The sequence below is a fragment of the Haliotis rubra genome, unplaced genomic scaffold, assembly GCF_003918875.1.
Source record: "Haliotis rubra isolate DU_JTF1 unplaced genomic scaffold, ASM391887v1 Scf56, whole genome shotgun sequence".
NCBI lineage: Eukaryota > Metazoa > Mollusca > Gastropoda > Lepetellida > Haliotidae > Haliotis > Haliotis rubra.
In genome coordinates, this window is record NW_025767257.1 from 1468125 (window position 1) to 1488796 (window position 20672).

Below are 20672 nucleotides of genomic sequence, written 5' to 3' on the forward strand. Positions count from 1 at the left end.
GTAATTGTGTTTTACTACCGCTAAATTTGAAACAGTACAAATTTCAAAATATCATTTTGTTTGAATTGATAACCCAACTGTTTATTTATGTGGACGCAAGGCATTAAAATTTCTTCGGCGTTCGATGTTAATGCATCCTCCGTTACCGGATCAAGATCAGTGGCGATATCGTTGACGAAAGCTGATAATAAATTTAACACGGAAATTATGTAGCAGTCTATTGCTGGATCTATTCTTACATAACATAGAATCAACGTAAACATATTTGTTTTTGCTGAATTTTTATTCGGAAAGCAGACGATGTTTTGATCTTGTTCGACTGAATATTTGTTTCCATGCTTTCGAAGTACTTTTGTATGTATAAACACCTATTGCTGTGATTTACGCAAGTAGTGAGTCGAGCCCGTCATCGCTAAATCCATCTTTAAAGACATATGTGTAATTTCCGACAGCAAAATCGCCGTAATTTATCGATGCATCGGTAGGTTGTTGGTGTCCGCCATGTTGGTGGGCAGACAAAAATAGTGCATTACCGTAAACCATGTATGATTGCGCACGGAAAATCAGAGACCTGTATAACGTTATTATATATACCTCTGAATGACTTTATATTAACCATTCTAAGATGCCTAGCGGTTAGAACAATCGAAAAAAAAATACATTATCAGACAATAAAGGTATAGTTTTTTGATGACGTAACAATTGAATGACGTTATCCCGTCACTGCGCCATTCTAGTGTGCCCCTTCGTAATCGAATTATTTTACATTACGTCACAATGTAAGTGACGTCACGATGCATGTCAGTTGTCATCGCCTCGTACGGCCTCCTACAGTAAACTACACCGTTGCATCCCGTTTCTTGGTTTGCAGTTGCTTCACGCACCTAACATCACTGGTGGAAACATTACGTTTATGTTTTACGACGGTTAAAATGTGTCAATTCGACTCACAAGTTTTCAGCGACACGGTAACGTTCGCAATGTTTACATTCCCACAATGCAATCGTGGAATGTCGCTTGACTACTCAACTTCCTCTGGATGTACTGATCTAAACTTACGCTGATAGTAGAAATGCAACGTTCATATTGCCCAATATGGTTTACGTTAAGGACAGATGTAATTAAAATAATTCAGAGAAGATATTTAATCCGAACGTAAACCGTCATCAAACTGTTATCATTTGTTTATTCTGGTAACGTTCGTCTTAACGTAGGGGGGGCAGACACATCAATAGAACAGCGCACCAGTTAGCCCTGTGCGAGGATTCTTAATTTAGGTCACCGACACCGTCATTTGTTTTCTACCTTAAATTAATCGTAATTATCCTTAGAAAGTATTAAATTTAGCATCTTAGAAAAGATGTAAAGTTCGCTCTACCCCAATGTGTTTTGTAATAAAGTATAGTTTTGCCCTGAACTATTATAATTAAAGCACGAAGACGGTAATCCGAGTGCTTTAATGTTATAATAGTTCAGGGCAAAACTATACTTTATTACAAAACACATTGGGGTAGAGCGAACTTTATTTCTTAAATAAAGTACTGTCGGCACCTTTGATCTTTCACCGAAGCATCTTAGAATTAAGAAATACAGTTCGCTCTACCACCATGTATAGTGTAATAAAACACACTTTTGCCCTGAACTATTATAGTTAAAGCACGAGGACGCTTGCGTAATACTTTCTAAAGATAATTACGATTAATTTAAGGCAGAAAACAAACGACGGTGTCGGTGACCTAAATTAAGAATCCTCGCACAGGGCTTACTGGCACGCTGTTCTATTGATGTGTCTGCCCCCCTACGCTAAGACGAACGTTACCAGAAAAACAAATGATAAACAGTTTCATGACGGTTTACGTTCGGATTAAATATCTTCTCTAAAGTATTTTAATTACATCTGTGATTAACGTAAACCATGTGAACGTCGCATTTCTACTACCAACGTATGTTTAGATCAGTACATCCAGACGAAACTGAGTAGTCTAGCGACATTCCACGATTGCATTGTGGGAATGTAAACATTGCGAACGTTACCGTGTCGCTGAAAACTTGCGAGTCGAATTGAGACATTTAAAACGTCAGAAAACATAAATGTAATGTTTCCACCAGTGATGTTAGGTGAGTGAAGCAACTGCAAACCAAGAAACGGGATGCAACGGTGTAGTTTACTGTAAGAGGCTGTACGAGGCGATGACAACTGACATGCATCGTGACGTCGCTTACATTGTGACGTAATGTAAAATAATTCGATTACGAGGGGGCACACTAGAATGGCGCAGTGACGGGATAACGTCATTCAATTTTTACGTCATCAAAAAACTATACCTTTATTGTCTGATAATGTATTTTTTTTCGATTGTTCTAACCGCTAGGCATCTTAGAATATTACACATTTAGGAGATAAACATGTGTTGGCCAATTTCCGGGTGTTATTGAGTATTTGAAGCACGGGAATTCATTTGGAACCGACGGCGTCAGCCGGAGGTTTCAAATGGAATATTCCCGTGCTTCAAATACTCAATAACACCCGGAAATTGGCCAACACATGATGTTTATCGACATTGTAAACACAAAAGTAAACGAAAAGGTCCACACACGTTTTTGTGTCTGCACTCATTGACATCGTGTACGGGTACAGCAGTGAAATGTCATCAACTGGCCGTTTCGGCTGTCTCTCATGGTAGCATCTGGAACTGCTCATTTGTGACGTCATTCGGACTTTACGTCACAATATGATTTGAATGACATCATCACAGCTGACGACGTAACAATACAATGGTGCGAGCGATGTTTGTATGTATTAATACGCAGCGAATTTCCGGGAATAGAATACCATTCGATCACGTTTTTCAACCAATCAGATTAAAGAACACAGTGACCTTGGTTTACAATGTGTAATGACATCGCGTGAGGCCGTACGTATGACGTCAAAGTGGTGTACAGTTATGACGTCACAATGCTTATACCTCTGACACAATAGTCATTCGTCACCACTCGCCCCTTTCCGTAACCTCGACCCGGAATAACACGAGTGGGTCACGAATGACACAATAGTATTAGACCTTGCTTGACTCGCGGAAAGCAGAGAGTCATCACACTCGTTGAATTCTTAGGAAAGAAGTACTTTACTCGATATTATTTTGCTAAGGTTGGGTGAGTAATAAATAAAATACTAAACTTTGTCCCGTGTAATATCATATTTATGAAACTCGTGAATGGTATTGGTATCTAACTTGCTTTCGCTCGTTTAATACCAACCATTCACTCGTTTCATAAATATGGTATTACACGGGACATCGTTTAGTATTATCTCTATATATAAACTTACAAACCCATTTCGTATATATTTATGTCGTTCAGATATCAGGCAGTATTTTGTTCGCTGACACTTTCCGTAAAGATGCCAAATATCAAAATCCGCGCGCAGTGCTTTTATCAGTGTACCTTAAATAGCGAGGCAATTTACTGTTTCTACGCATAACAAAATTTCGGACAACACATGATATATACTCCTCACAAAAAGTTAAGCAACACAATTTTTTTTGTCTCATTACATTTTCATTTATTGAAATTGCAAGTCATGGAATGATGCAATTAAAAGGTGAAACATATGTACACATGATTAACAAAATGAAATGAAATGGTATTGAGCAATAATAGACTTACAAATCATCAAAAGCATGTACCCGTGACACAGTCGTGCAAAATGTGCTGCATTGATGGAGCAAAATGTTAACATTAAAGTTCAAGTCAGTTTTGGACAGTGAAGCAGTGGTCCGTAACGCGTATGACCACCAAAGCACAAATGCAAGCTTCTACTCGTCTTTACATTGACCAAATGAGCCTTTAAGTTGCTGTTGTGGAACGTGCCATTCTCTCTGTAATGCCTGCTCAAGTTGATCCAGAGTCTGGGGCGAACATGGAGACCGTAAACACGACTTCCAATAATGTCCCAAGCATGTGGAATGGGATTAAGATCAGGTGACCTTGCAGGCCAGTCCATATGTGTGATGTTGTTGATCTTAACAACATCATTAACAACTCTTTCTCGGGCATTGTCATCCATGGACGCGCATAATTATCCATGAAAATGAAGTTAGTACCCGCTTGTTGTAGCACAGGAATGATTACAGGTAGGTTTACACCGATCAGGGTGCATGTGTGAAGAGTGGAGCACTTTCATGCCACACAGTTTGCATGTTGTTTCTGAGGGTGGTTGTGTTTGGGTGATGTTGTCGGTTGATGTTATAAGATAAATCAATTTGACAGTCACTAAAGGTTATGTATTCTTCAGTCTAAGTAAACTTAGGCTCAGTATTATTTGTTACACTGCTTAATATACTGAGTCTAACAAACCCTAGTAGAAGGTCGCGTCAGCTAATCTTTTCAATTGACCAATCAGAACACATCTTACAAAATCGCGAAAGTTGACATTCGCACATACCTTTTGAACTTTTACATCGAAAAGGTTTATACCCGAACGATTCCGAATGCTATTTTCCGTACGATCGCTTCCGAGTGATGCACATGGAGCACGCCACAACAGTGAGTAAACAGTCGCTGAAGATAGCGTTTTTGTCAATATTCAAGGATGTCAGCTTGCGGAAATATTAGCTAATGGCAACCATGTCATCATAAATCCCTGAGCGTATATACTGCAGGTCAAATATCTGTGGTTTATGCGGATTTTCGTTTGTTGAGAGATCAGTGTCAGTGACCGGGGAATTTTGTAAGTCCCGCCGAACCCTGTCTGATTGGTTAAATCTGTCCGGCCGTCTCGCATTTGATTGGACGTTCATAGGTCGCTCAAAGATTACCTGACGCGACCTTCCACTAGGGTTTGTTAGACTTGTGCAGTATAGCAGTGTAACGAATAATACTGAGCCTAAGTTTACTTAGACTCTGTATTCTGTGAATATTTACCTTTCAGTAACATGTCGGAAAAAATCGGTATCGAGACTGATAAAGAAATTACACTGAAAATACTTGAAAATACACAGCGTCATGATTTGCGACCCGAATAATATTTTGTGTTGAGTGAAGAAACACTGCATGTACACTCACATGCAAAAGAAACGTCCCCAAAATTTAAATTATATTATATTTGCTGGGTATGGCCAAAAACAGTTCGGAACACATTGCCCAAACACACAATTGTATGACACCCCAAGGAAAATGCACGTGTTGCATGCCAGAAGCGGGAAAAATGACTTTATTCAGTGAAATTTCCTGCACGTGCAGGAAATCACCCGTATCGAGATCGGTTTTAAAACACGTTGGAAACTGTTCTTTGCAATCATAATCATCTGAAAAACCAGCAGAACATGCCTCGATTAACAGCAGAAAAGAGAAAAAGAAAAAGCTGGGGGCAACGCACGACCATGTTGGAATAATCCTGGGTTGTGCAAAAAGAACGATTGGGACATTGGTCACACGTTACAGACAAGCTGGCCGGACAGCAGACAGGCCGAAGAGCGGTCGACCGGAAGTCACTACCCCACAAGAGGACCGTTATATATACGGACGCTTCATTTAAGCAACAGATTCCTCGCCGTGACGTCATCATGAGTGCTTAGCCTCGGTCATCGCGTCAGCAGGTGGACAGTGTCCAGACGACAAGGTCAATAGGAAATCGGAGCCTATAGACACTTGAGGGGCATGACGTTACCGCCGGAATATCGACGTCGAAGAATGGATTTGGCGATTGAATGTTCGTCAGTGGCAGCAACAGAACCGGCAACGGGTCCTTTTCAGCGTCGAGAGTAGGTTCCATTTGAACAGAACTGACGACCGAAGACGTGTCTACCACCGGCGTGGGGAACGGACGGCACGTTGTTGCGTTCAGGAAACGGAACCATATGGTAGAGGGAGTGTGACGGTTTGGGGTGGCATGTGGGAACACCATGACCGAGCTTGTTATCATCAATGGCAGCCTGGCAGCCCGTCGGTATATTAATGAAGTTCTGCGGCCCCATATCCTGCCTTTTCTCCAGCAATATCCAGGAATCTTGTTTCAAGAAGGCAATAGAACACCTCACACCGCTTTTGTCACAACGGCCTTTCTCAACGTCAAAAACGTGCCCGTCCAGCCTTGGCCCAAAAGATCCCCTGACATGTCTCCGACAGAGCACTTGTGGGGCCATCTTGGATGTCGGATTCTGCAGCTTCCACAACCTCCATTGACGAGAAATGCACTGGCTCAGGCATTACAGACAGAATTGGTCAGATCCCCAGTCACGTGATCAAGAGACTTACACACTCGGCCCGACGACGTGTTCTGACGTGCACCGATGTAAGGGGTGGACATGTCATTTGTTGTGTTGGCTTGCGCTCGAATACTGGACAATCGACCCCCATGTGACCACTGTACCACTGTCAGGTTTACCATGTTCCCTTTTTTGTGTCAGACATGTTTTACATACACCTTCGTTATGCTTAAAACAAAGTTATGTAAACATTACATACATTTGGAGATCTCCAATAGTTCAAAACTCCCTCCAATAAAACAATAATTTATTGTATTCCTCCAATAGTTGAGACTCCAAAGTGATAATAATTTACTATCCATTATTATCGCGCGATTTCATGACCCTTACATAACTTAGGTAAGCAGGTTCAAGGTCAGTTGATGGTTAAGGTTGCACAAATTTATGCAAGAACAACTTTATGTCTAAATGTTAAATTTTGTGTTTGAAAAGGAACGTTGTGAAATGTTGCTTCATTTCAGCAAAATTAATTATCAAAAGTTTTATCGATAAAATTGCCCGTCTAAGTTTGTGTAACCTTAACGTAATTATCCTCATTTCGCAGAACAGAAAACAGACAAAGAAACAAAGTCACAGATCTTTAACGAAAATTCAAAATTTTACGGAAAAGGTCGTTCCGTCACCCAGGTTCATTGTAAAATCGCGTGTTTGCGTTATTGGCTTGGTCTCTGCATCCGATTTTCTGGTCACATCGAAGGGTTCAGGCGGTACTGGGGTTGGCGGTAGTGGCAATGGCAGTGGCAGTTGACTTGGTGGCAATAGTATTTTGCCTCGTTTCCGCTGAACAATAGAATCCACTGTAGCGGCCAATTCTGTCGATGTCCTCTTGTAAATAAAATGAATGAAAACATGTATGTCAAAGTGGCAATGATATTAAAATTTTTTTCATTAGGAAAAGGGTAGGGCAAAGAGAAAAACTGTCTTAAACTCAAGAATTTTTAGTTACAAAATTGCTGAGGTTAAGAATGATAAATCAAATTAAGGCACTATTGTACGACTATTGATATAATTTTGGAAGTATTAATACGTACACACATGCATATTTAAGCTTCCCTTTAATGAAAATACTGGAGTTTTTATTATTCGTTAGAAATTTCCTGTGATACAGAGAGTATACACGTAGGATTCGCTAATCGTAATATAATGTATTGTTCCTTGCGTCATATTTATTACCTTAATTGAATTCGTAGATGTTTTGATTTACCAATAATTACCTTGTAACTTCTGATTGCAACCGATTTGTGGCCGGTCTTTACCGCAATTAGTTGTTCGTCAACCCCCTTGTCATATAGCCGGGTAGCTGTGGTGGCTCTGAGTGAGTGGTTTGTGTAGAATCCGGGGAACCAAGCTGTTTTACAGAGACGACTTATGGTGGATCGTAACGGGTGAATACCAACAGGGGCGTCAGAGTACCACACGTTGTCGACAGGGTACCGTAGCGGTCTCAGGTAGAAGGCACTGCACTTACCATTGGGTGGTCTGAAAATACAACAAATCATTAATTGGTGGTCATTTCACAAATATATATTTGAGAGTTTAAGCGGATTTGAACAGAGCATGAATAAACCGTATCAATACCTGTGAAATACTCCGAGAAAATGTTTAAGTTTCGTTTAACAAGTCCAAAAGTTGCAACTGAATGCCCAAACAAAGTGATCGTATGAATTTGCATACCCTATAAAAGATGAGAAGAAAGAAATGCATAATTACCTTAGTGACAAATACTTTTGGTATAGCCTTACAAGGCATCGTTTCGGGTTTTCGTCATTGCTTGATATCGTGACTACTTTCCTGTCGACTTTTCTGTGTGTAAGCCCTCCTCTGTTTGTTTTGGACGCATCTTCTGTATATCTGAGTTGGTTGGGTCCTGAACCTTTGGGGAATATCAATGTAAGTTGTGAGTTCGCCCCACAGCGCAAACTGAGATACAGTAGAGTGTCCAGCAACTGCTGAGGGGTGTCTTCCCCCAATAGTCCTTTTCTCCACAACTCATCCTCCTGTGCCTCCGTGATGATGCTTGCCTGCCGACGCTCAATCCCAATACCCTGACGAGCCAGGATTTTCATTTTCGCATCTAAGACTTCCCTCATATCTTTCAAGTATGGTGAATCAAAAAAAGTTTTTATCAATACCTTTTTTTCTGAGGTGATATTGGAGAGCTGTGATTATTTCATACAATGTATTCCCCCGATACTGTTCCCCTTTTTGATTTTTGACTTCCGTTATGAACAATATCAAAGTCTTGTTAAGAGCCATTTCGTTTGACGCAAGAGATACAATATCTTGATGTTGGAGTGGGACATCTAGGTTTCGTTTTTGTCTTTCTATCACCCAGTTCCTGAAAATATTTACTGCCCGTTTACTTTTATTCCGAGTGTTTACCGAGTGACTGGAGTCACAGAGTTGTACAATCTCAGCTTCTGAAAGTGGGGTGCCAAAACGAAATTCTTCTTTCTTTTCAGATTCAAGTTTAGAAACAGCATTTGGCAAACAACTAGATGTAGGTTTTGATTCCAGTGCCCCAATTCCCCACTTTTCCTCCAATAATTGACTGGCTAAAAAATAACTCTTTATCGGAATTGTCATCTGAGAGGATGTGGGTGTCATGAAGTTCATTATCTGAATCGCTACTTGAAAACAAATGGCATTGTCCGATATCAAAATTTGGGACCGTACTTTCGCCAGCGTCGTCAGAAAACAGAAGAGCTTCAAATTCTGAATTTACTACCACCTAGTCTGCAAGTTCAGGCTTACTAGAAAATGTATTTTGCGTTAAAAAACAGTTCGTCTTCATATCCGGACATCCTGCGCTGAACTTGGAAACACGTGCAACAAATCCTCTGACTCGATACAGGCTTTTATACCGATAGCCCTCCAATATTAGTGCACGTGCATTTTGCAAGTGCCTTTTCAGCGACTTGTAACAGCTACAGGGAACAGTAGTGAAATAGTGATGCTAGGGCGACATCGCTAAGATGTCAGTACAGTACAACTGATATACAGACGAAATCAAAGACAATATTGTTTTAAAAAAAAATAATCAAATGTCGGCATTTTAGTATATGCACATAATGACAGGTATAAGTCGCCATAGATCTATATTCATTGCTCATGTGAGGTGAGGTGAAATTGGGTTTAACGTCGTGCTTGAGAATATTTCGCTCATATGACGACGTGCATGCGTGTGTGTGGGTATGTGCGGCTGCTTGTACTAGCCCAGACTTAAGCTGGTTTTATAGTGCTAGCCCACTGAGATACCATGCCGCAGTGAAGCATGAATACCCCACTCAGACACATTATACTGACTCCGAGCCGACCAGTCCTTGTTGTACCCATTAATGCCGAGCGCCAGGCAGGGACCAACAAGTACCATATTTAAACGTTTTTTGGTATGACGCGGTCGGGGATCAAACCTGCGACATTCCGCTCTCCGGGCGGACGCTCTAACCACTACACCACGGGGGCGGGCTATTGCTCATGTAACTGCGTTGACTATCATCACCTCCAATATTAGTGCACGACTGCGACCTGTAAGATTTTGCTCAGAGCTCATATTGGACGGTACTTTGTTTTAAGTAGGAGAATGTCCTCAAACTCTCCATTAGTTGCGCACGTGGAGCAGGTTCTCGGCCTACGGCCTCAAACCTGCTTCACGTGCGCAACTAATGGAGAGTTTTTGGACATTCTCCTATACATATTAAACGTTCATATCTATTCGTGTTTGTGCTTGTGTTGTTTGGTAGTTGAAAAATGCCTTGGGACGTTTCTTTTGCGCGTGAGTGTATATAGTATGAAACCTATGTCTCAGTCGGAGCGGAAGAACACTTCATGGCAAACAACGTACAGTCTGATTCAGTGCCACTCGCTTAAAGACTGAGATCACTAATAAAATATGCTGAGCAAAAATGATAGGTTCCACTCCGACTGAGATATCGATTTGTATACTTGACACAAGCAGCATTACAGTATCCCCTAAAATATTCATGATTCATAACTGACATATATATACATGTATATAGTATGTCATCGTATCCTAATTACGTAGATCGATGCTCATGATGTTGATAATTGGATTGTCTGGTCCAGATTCGATTATTGACAGACCGCCCCCATATAGCTGGAATATTGCAGAGTGCGGTGTTAAACATCAAACAAACAAATTCGGACTGGACAGAAGCGTCGTCGCTGCGACGTCAATGGTGTTAAGCACACAGAATGTGTCCACAACAGCGATTTAGACGTTTTGGTTCAGTGACGAGTCATTGCTTCTCCGTCGAGCCGGAAAGAGCCGTGTTTACACATCTTAGGGAGGAACCCTATCCCACAGGGGTTCGAATCACTGTTTGGACAATACTTTTTTAAGATAAAAATCTAGATTTTTGCAGCCTTCTATTGTTTTTATATGTTATGAGTAACATATATTTCAAATTTGAACGAAATCGGTGAAGAAATTGATTTTTTTTAGAAAATTCTCCCACTACACTCATTACATAAAATACATGTATTTTATATTTTATGTAATGAGTGTAGCGGCTATCACGTCATCAAAAGACACAGAACCTCAACCTATTATGCTATTCCAGTTTAGAACGCTAAACTAAAATCTTTCCTCCGAAACTAAAGGCAGCAAGAGAGCATTAATATTCCAATATACACTGACAAGTAAAACATGTATTTAAACGTTTTTGACTATAAACGTTGCAACGTCGATATGTTCACTTGGATCAGGTTATGTTTAAAAGCCAACATTAAATTTTCAGACTGCTATATGTCTGATAACGTGCTCTCTCATTTAAATTAATAAAACACAACAAAGTGTGTTATTAACACATGACAATCTGCGTTATGTGATGAAAGCGTTATGTCGTTAATACCTTTTAAGACTTGATATGGAGTAGCTCCCAAAAGCTTCCATTCTCATCAAGGCCTTCCGCCCACTTTACCGACTAGAGCGATATAAGTGAAAAGTTCACTCCTACATGTTTCGGTGATAGGCAAGGTAAAAGCTGGCATGAAATAAAATAACGTTAACATATACTGACGTACAAAAGAAAGTATACACCTGATGCTGTGGGATAATTTTTTTCCAAAATAAACATATATTTTGAAAAGTGTTTGGCAGTGACAGACATTAAACAGAAGTTGTGTACATGTTGCCCAAATACCGCAGATATCTTTACAATGTTGTACGTGGAGATAACAATTACCGTCCTCAACACACATGTGTACTTTCTTTTATGCTTTGGTATTAATACCCAAAGTGCAGTAGGGCAGTTAGAACTTATCAGTTTGGCAATGTAATCTTGACTGATACACACTATTAGGACATGTATTGTTTGGCTTGTTGATCTCGCAACAAGTGACTTTAAGTTATACAAGCGACAAACGATATGGTATGATTGCTGATCAGACAGTAGACACGTCATACATAGTGGTATACCTATCAAACATACAAGTCTTGACTGAGGAAAACGGGCAACGTAAACCATTTTTTTCTTGCATCCCGAGCTACAAATGTTACGGGAAGTGCTTACAACACATACATGCGCGCACATGCGCATCTATGAATTAATAATAAGTATTGTATCCTTGTTCGGGGGGTCGGTTGGGTAGCCTAGTGGTTAAAGCGTTCGCTCGTCACTCCGAAGACCCGGGTTCGATTCCCCACATGGGTACAATGTGTGAAGCCCATTTCTGGTGTCCCCGCCGTGATACTGCTGGAATATTGCTAAAAGCGGCGTAAAACCCAATTCACTCACCTACTCCTTGTTCGATAAATCTGCTGTCTGGTGTGTATGTGTATGTAAACAGAACAACAAACGCTGTCGACAATCCGCCATGCCCGCACACCTGAAATAAGGTCAAAGATTGCATAACGACTGAAAAATGTAAGAATGCACTAGTCAATTTGCAACCTCCTATATAGATGTGTTACTATTATGGAAAATTGTTATACATCAGATAAGTTAATCGTTGCTGATAACAAACATAAATACCACTTTTAAACAACTAATACAGATGCAAATTAGTTACAACTGCACGTATCTATGGCAACAAGGAAGGCAAGTGAATATCACATACAGGTATGTAACAGGTAAGTGAATAAGTGAGTGATGTAAATGTGGCAATACAGCAACATTTCACCTCCATGACGGTGGTCTGTATATAATCGTGCATGGGTGAGTGAGTATGGTTTTACGCCGTTTTTAACAGTATTCCAGCAGTATCACGGCGGGGACACCAGAAATGGGCTTCACACATTGTACCCATGTGGGGAATCGAACCCGGGTCTTCGGTGTGACGTGTGAACGCTTTCACCACTGGGCTACATCACCGCCTCATAATCGTGCATGGACTACGACATACTATTTATACTGACTGACTGAGTTTAGTTTTACGCCGCTTTTAGCAATATTCCAGCAATATCACGGCGGGGGACACCAGAAATGGGCTTAACACATTGTGCCCATGTGGGGAATCGAACCCGGGTCTTCGGCGTGACGAGCCAACGCTTTAACCACTAGGCTACCCCACCGCCCCATACTATTTATAACACGTGGGACGTTCCAGTTTCGTTATCGCGAGCATTCCTCGGGAATCTGAGTCATGACCAACGACCTATTCGGAGAAGTGTAAGTGGGTTACAGCCGACTGCTTGTTGACGACGGTGGTGTAGGGACGCCCGCTTGGTAAAGGGACTTGGAGATGGTTTACTAAAGTCTGATATGGAGGAGAATGGTAGGTTGATATTCTTCAAGAGTAAGCTTTTTTGGTGCATGTCATAGGTTTCGTACATAACATCGTCGTACTGCATACGTGATGTGGAACACCCTTCACCCGGAGGTAACACAGACTCTGTGTAGCATGGAGAAAAGTCAATTGTTCGGGGTAATCTTAGGACGGAAACACTGAGATTCAGGAAACTCATCATGTATAATTATACGAGATATTACTGATGCAACGGAAACAGTAAGGCGTTGGTAACGGATCAATTCACTATGGCAACTCGACCTACACTTCTCTAGGCTATTATTTTGTAGCTTATGTTCTTGTTATGCAACAAACTAACGGTTTTATTGACGGCCTTCCATTGTGAGCACAACAAGACCTGAATAACACCTTGTCCTAGATTTCCTATGTAAACTCTGGCAGCTGCGTTGTCCATGTGCCCTTATGTTATTTGTGACTAAATTATCGAAACCTGGGTTGTTTTGTCTAGACAGAATAACATACAGGTTGTTCACAAAGTGGTAATCGTAATTATCCAATGTCAATGTCTGTGCATCAATGCCAAGTTGAAATATCCCTCATTACTATCGGCGGCCGGGTACACTATCGATACACATGTATCCAGTAAAGAGAATCAATCATAACGCTTCCCACACGTAAAAGCTGGATGTCGATACCGTAGGGTGGTTGTCGATAAAGTACGGTGGTTGTCGATACCGTAGGGTGGTTGTCGATACCGTAGGGTGGTTGTCGATACAATAGGGTGGTTGTCATTACAACAGACTGGTTGTCGATACAGTAGGGTGGTTATCGATACCGTAGGGTGGTTGTCGATACAGTAGGGTGGTTGTCGATACCGTAGGGTGGTTGTCGATACAGTAGGGTGGTTGTCGATACAACAGACTGGTTGTCGATACAGTAGGGTGGTTGTCGATACAACAGACTGGTTGTCGATACAGTAGGGTGGTTATCGATACCGTAGGGTGGTTGTCGATACAGTAGGGTGGTTGTCGATACCGTAGGGTGGTTGTCGATACAATAGGGTGGTTGTCGATACAACAGACTGGTTGTCGATACCGTAGGGTGGTTGTCATCGATACAACAGACGATACAGTAGGGTGGTTGTGTCGATACCGTAGGGTGGTTGTCGATACAATAGGGTGGTTGTCGATACAGGAGGGTGGTTATCGATACCGTAGGGTGGTTGTCGATACAGAAGGGTGGTTGTCGATACCGTAGGGTGGTTGTCGATACAATAGGGTGGTTGTCGATACAACAGACTGGTTGTCGATACAGTAGGGTGGTTGTCGATACAACAGACTGGTTGTCGATACAACAGACTGGTTGTCGATACAGTAGGGTGGTTGTCGATACAGTAGGGTGGTTGTCGATACAGTAGAGTGGTTGTCGATACAGTAGGTTGTCTATAAAGTAGGGTGGTTGTCGATACCGTAGGGTGGTTGTCGATACAGTAGGGTGGTTGTCGATACAGTAGGGTGCTTCCCGATACAGTAGGGTGGTTGACGATACAGGAGAGTGGTTGTCGATACAATAGGGTGGTTATCGATACAGTAGAGTGGTTGTCGATACAGTAGGTTGTCGATACAGTAGGGTGGTTGTCGATACAACAGACTGGTTGTCAATACAGTAGGGTGGTTGTCGATACCGTAGGGTTGTTGTCTATACCGTAGTGTGGTTGTCGATACTTTTAGGGTGGTTGTCGATACAATAGGGTGGTTGTCGAGACAGTAGGGTGGTTGTCGATAAAGTAGGGTGGTTGTCGATACCGTTGGGTTGTTGTCTATACCGTAGTGTGGTTGTCGATACTTTTAGGGTGGTTGTCGATACCGTAGGGTTGTCGATACAGTAGGGTGATTGTAGACACAGTAGGGTGGTTGTCGATACAGTAAGGTGGTTGTTGAAGCGGTAGGGTGGTTGTCGATACGGTAGGGTGGTTGTCGTTAAGATAGGATGGTTGTCGATACAACCAAAAGGTTGTCTGTACTGAAGTGTGGTTGTCGATACTTTTAGGGTGTTTGTCAATACAATAGCGTGGTTGTCGATACAGTAGAGTGTTTGTCGATACAATAGGATGGTTGTAGATACAGTAGGGTGGTTGTCGATACAATAGGGTGGTTGTCGATACCGTAGGGTTGTTGATACACTAGGGTGATTGTCTACACAGTAGGGTGGTTGTCGATACAGTATGGTGGTTGTTGAAACGGTAGGGTGGTTGTTGATACCGTAGGGTGGTTGTCGATACAATAGGGTGGTTGTCAATACACAAGGGTGGTTGTCAATACAGTAGGGTGGTTGTCGATAGGTGGTTGTCGTTTCCGTAGGGTGGTTGTTGATACGGTAGGGTGGTTGTCCTTAGAATAGGGTGGTTGTTGATACAACTAAGAGGTTGTCGATACTGTAGGGTGGTTGTCGATACGGTAGTGTGGTAGTCGATACAACAGACAGGTTGTCGATACAGTAGGGTGGTTCTTGATACAGTAGGGTGGTTTTCGATACAGGAGAGTGGTTGTCGATACAAGAGACTGGTTGTCGACACCGTAGGGTGGTTGTCAATACCGTAGGGTGGTTGTCGATACTGTAGGGTGGTTCTCGATACAGTAGGGTGGTTGTCGATACAACAGACTGTTTGTCGAAACAGTAGGGTGGTTGTTGATACAACAGACTGGTTGTCAATACAGTAGGGTGGTTGTTGATACAACAGACTGGTTGTCGATACCGTAGGGTGGTTGTTGACACAGTAGGGTGGTTTTCAATACAGTAAGGTGGTTGTTGAAACGGTAGGGTGGTTGTCGATACCGAAGGGTGGTTGTCGATACCGTAGTGTGGTAGTCGATACAACAGACTGGTTGTCAATACAGTAGGGTGGTTGTTGATACAACAGACTGGTTGTCGATACCGTAGGGTGGTTATCGATACCGTAGGGTGGTTGTCGATACAGTAGGGTGGTTGTCGATACCGTAGGGTGGTTGTCGATACAATAGGGTGGTTGTCGATACAACAGACTGGTTGTCGATACAGTAGGGTGGTTGTCGATACAACCTACTGGTTGTCGATACAGTATGGTGGTTGTCGATACCGTAGGGTGGTTGTCGATACAACAGACTGGTTGTCGATACAGTAGGGTGGTTGTCGATACCGTAGGGTGGTTGTCGATACAATAGGGTGGTTGTCGATACAGGAGGGTGGTTGTGGTTACAACAGACTGGTTGTCGATACAGTAGGGTGGTTGTCGATACTGTAGGGTGGTTCTTGATACCGTAGGGTGGTTGTCGATGCAGTAGGGTGGTTGTCGATACAGTAGGGTGGTTGTCGATAAAGTAGGGTGGTTGTCAATACCGTTGGGTTGTTGTCTATACCGTAGTGTGGTTGTCGATACTTTTAGGGTGGTTGTCGATACAATAGGGTGGTTGTCGATACCGTAGGGTTGTCGATACAGTAGGGTGATTGTCGACACAGTAGGGTGGTTGTCGATACAGTAAGGTGGTTGTTGAAGCGGTAGGGTGGTTGTCGATACGGTAGGGTGGTTGTCGTTAAGATAGGATGGTTGTCGATACAACTAAAAGGTTGTCTATACTGAAGTGTGGTTGTCGATACTTTTAAGGTGTTTGTCAATACAATAGCGTGGTTGTCGATACAGTAGAGTGTTTGTCGATACAATAGGATGGTTGTAGATACAGTAGGGTGGTAGTCGATACAACAGACTGGTTGTCAATACAGTAGGGTGGTTATTGATACAACAGACTGGTTGTCGATACCGTAGGGTGGTTCTCGATACAACAGACTGGTTGTCGATACCAATGGGTGGTTGTCGATACCGGAGGGTGGTAGTCGATACAACAGACTGGTTGTCGATACCGTAGGGTGGTTGTCGATACCGTATGGTGGTTGTCGATACAATTAGGGTGGTTGCCGATACAATACGGTGGTTGTTGATACCATAGGGTGGTTGTCGGTATAGTAGGGTTGTTGTCGATACAGTAGTGTGATTGTCGATACAGTAGGGTGGTTGTCGGTCGTCGATACAGTATGGTGGTTGTTGAAACGGTAGGGTGGTTGTTGATATCGTAGGGTGGTTGTCGATACAATAGGGTGGTTGTCAATACACAAGGGTGGTTGTCAATACAGTAGGGTGGTTGTCGATAGGTGGTTGTCGTTTCCGTAGGGTGGTTGTCGATACGGTAGCGTGGTTGTTGATACAACTAAGAGATTGTCGATACTGTAGGGTGGTTGTCGGGTACCGTAGGATGGTTGTCGATACAACAGACAGGTTGTCGATACAGTAGGGTGGTTCTCGATACAACAGTCTGGTTGTCGATAATGTAGTGTGGTAGTCGATACAACAGACAGGTTGTCGATACAAATAAAAGGTTTGTCGATACAGAAGGGTGGTTGTCGATACAGTAGGGTGGTTTTCGATACAATAGGGTGGTTGTCGATACAGGAGGTGGTTGTCGATACAAGAGACTGGTTGTCGATACAATAGGGTGGTTGTCGATACAATAGTAGGTGGTTGTCGATACAACAGGGTGGTCGATACCTGTAGGGTGGTTGTCGATACAGTAGGGTGGTTGTCGATACAACAGACTGGTTGTCGAAACAGTAGGGTGGTTGTTGATACAACAGACTGGTTGTCAATACAGGGTGGTTTTCAATACAGTAGGGTGGGTTGTCAACAACTGGTTGTCGATACAGTAAAGGGTGGTTGTCGAAACTGTAGGGTGGTTGTCGATGTCGATACGAAGGGTGGTTGTCGATACCGTAGTGTGGTTAGTCGATACAACAGACTGGTTGTCAATACAGTAGGGTGGTTGTTGATACAACAGACTGGTTGTCGATACCGTAGGGTGGTTGTTGACACAGTAGGGTGGTTTTCGATACAGTAAGGTGGTTGTTGAAACGGTAGGGTGGTTGTCGATACCGAGGGTGGTGGTTGTCGATACCGTAGATGTGGTAGTCGATACAACAGACTGGTTGTCAATACAGTAGGGTGGTTGTTGATACAACAGACTGGTTGTCGATACCGTAGGGTGGTTATCGATACCGTAGGGTGGTTGTCGATACATACAACAGTTGGTTGTCGATACCGTAGGGTGGTAGGGTGGTTGTCGATACAATAGGGTGGTTGTCGATACATCAGACTGGTTGTCGATACAGTAAGGTGGTTGTCGATGCAACCTACTGGTTGTCGATACAGTATGGTGGTTGTCGATACAGTAGGAAGTGGTTGTCGATACAGTAGACTGGTTGTCGATACAGTAGGGTGGTTGTCGATACCGTAGGGTGGTTGTCGATACAATAGGGTGGTTGTCGATACAGGAGGGTGGTTGTCGATACAACAGACTGGTTGTCGATACAGTAGGGTGGTTGTCGATACTGTAGGGTGGTTCTTGATACCGTATGGTGGTTGTCGATACAGTAGGGTGGTTGTCGATACAGTAGGGTGGTTGTCGATAAAGTAGGGTGGTTGTCAATACCGTTGGGTTGTTGTCTATACCGTAGTGTGGTTGTCGATACTTTTAGGTGGTTGTCGATACAATAGGGTGGTTGTCGATACCGTAGGGTTGTCGATACAGTAGGGTGATTGTCGACACACAGGGTGGTTGTCGATACAGTAGGGTGGTTGTTGAAGCAGTAGGGTGGTTGTCGATACGGTAGGGTGGTTGTCGTTAAGATAGGATGGTTGTCGATACAACTAAAAGGTTGTCTATACTGAAGTGTGGTTGTCGATACTTTTAAGGTGTTTGTCAATACAATAGCGTGGTTGTCGATACAGTAGAGTGTTTGTCGATACAATAGGATGGTTGTAGATACAGTAGGGTGGTAGTCGATACAACAGACTGGTTGTCAATACAGTAGGGTGGTTATTGATACAACAGACTGGTTGTCGATACCGTAGGGTGGTTCTCGATACAACAGACTGGTTGTCGATACCAATGGGTGGTTGTCGATACCGGAGGGTGGTAGTCGATACAACAGACTGGTTGTCGATACCGTAGGGTGGTTGTCGATACCGTATGGTGGTTGTCGATACAATTAGGGTGGTTGCCGATACAATACGGTGGTTGTTGATACCATAGGGTGGTTGTCGGTATAGTAGGGTGGTTGTCGATACAGTATGGTGGTTGTTGAAACGGTAGGGTGGTTGTTGATACCGTAGGGTGGTTGTCGATACAATAGGGTGGTTGTCAATACACAAGGGTGGTTGTCAATACAGTAGGGTGGTTGTCGATAGGTGGTTGTCGTTTCCGTAGGGTGGTTGTCGATACGGTAGGGTGGTTGTCCTTAGAATAGGGTGGTTGTTGATACAACTAAGAGGTTGTCGATACTGTAGGGTGGTTGTCGGTACCGTAGGATGGTTGTCGATACAACAGACAGGTTGTCGATACAGTAGGGTGGTTCTCGATACAACAGACTGGTTGTCGATACCGTAGGGTGGTTGTCGATACGGTAGTGTGGTAGTCGATACAACAGACAGGTTGTCGATACAGTAGGATGGTTCTTGATACAGTAGGGTGGTTTTCGATACAGGAGAGTGGTTGTCGATACAAGAGACTGGTTGTCGACACCGTAGGGTGGTTGTCAATACCGTAGGGTGGTTGTCGATACTGTAGGGTGGTTCTCGATACAGTAGGGTGGTTGTCGATACAACAGACTGGTTGTCGATACAGTAGGGTGGTTGTTGATACAACAGACTGGTTGTCGATACCTTAGGGTGGTTCTCGTTACAGCAGACTGGTTGTCGATACCGAAGGGTGGTTGTCGATACTGTAGTGTGGTAGTCTATACAACAGACTGGTTGTCAATACAGTAGGGTGGTTGTTGATACAACAGACTGGTTGTCGATACAATAGGGTGGTTCTCGGTGGTTGTCGATACAGTAGGGTGGTTGTTGATACAGTAGGGTGGTTGTCGATACCGTAGGGTTGGTTGTCGATACAATAGTAGGGTGGTTGTCGATACAGTAGAAGGTGGTTGTCGATACAGTAGTGGTGGTTGTCGATACAACAGACTGGTTGTCGATACCGTAGAGGGTGGTTGTCGATGCCGTAGGTGGTTGTCGATACAGTAGGGTGGTTGTCCATATAGTAGTGTGGTTGTCGATACAAGTAGGGTGGTTCGATCGATACAGTGGTTATATGGAGTGGTTTATCGATACAATGAGGGTGGTTGTCGATACAATAGGGTGGTTGTCGATACAGTACAGGGTGGTTGTCGATACTGTAGGGTTGTTGTCGATACAGTAGAGTGGTTGTCGATACAGTAGGGTGGTTGTCGATACCGTAGTGGATTGTTAATGGTAGAATTGGTTGTCGATACCGTAGGGTGGGTGTTGTCGATACAGTAGGGTGGTTGTTGATACCGTAGGGTGGTTGTCGATACAATAGGGTGGTTGTCGATACAGTAGGGTGGTTGTCGATAGGTAGGTGGTTGTCGATACAGTAGGGTGGTTGTCGATACGGTAGGGTGGTTGTCCTTAGAACAGGGTGGTTGTTGATACAACTAAGACTGGTTGTCGATACTGTAGTAGGGTGGTTGTCGGTACCGTGGGATGGTTGTCGATACAACAGACAGGTTTGTCGATACAGTAGGGTGGTAGTCGATACAACAGACTGGTTGTTGATACCGTAAGGTGGTTGTCGATACGGTAGTAGTGTG

The 20672-nt window shown here is 43.0% G+C and overlaps 1 protein-coding gene across 2 annotated transcripts in view; it reads left to right on the forward strand.

Moving 5' to 3' along the window:
• Positions 1-12859: 12859 nt before the first annotated feature.
• LOC124253963 (rabankyrin-5-like) overlaps positions 12860-20672 on the forward strand; it is a 29072-nt gene continuing 21259 nt past the window's right edge. For both annotated transcript variants that reach the window (XM_046687809.1, XM_046687811.1), the window contains exon 1: positions 12860-13004. Coding sequence is in view for 1 of the 2 variants with exons in the window: in XM_046687811.1 (XP_046543767.1) it covers positions 12992-13004 (13 nt within the window). In the remaining variant the exon portion in view is untranslated. The remainder of the gene's footprint in view (positions 13005-20672) is intronic.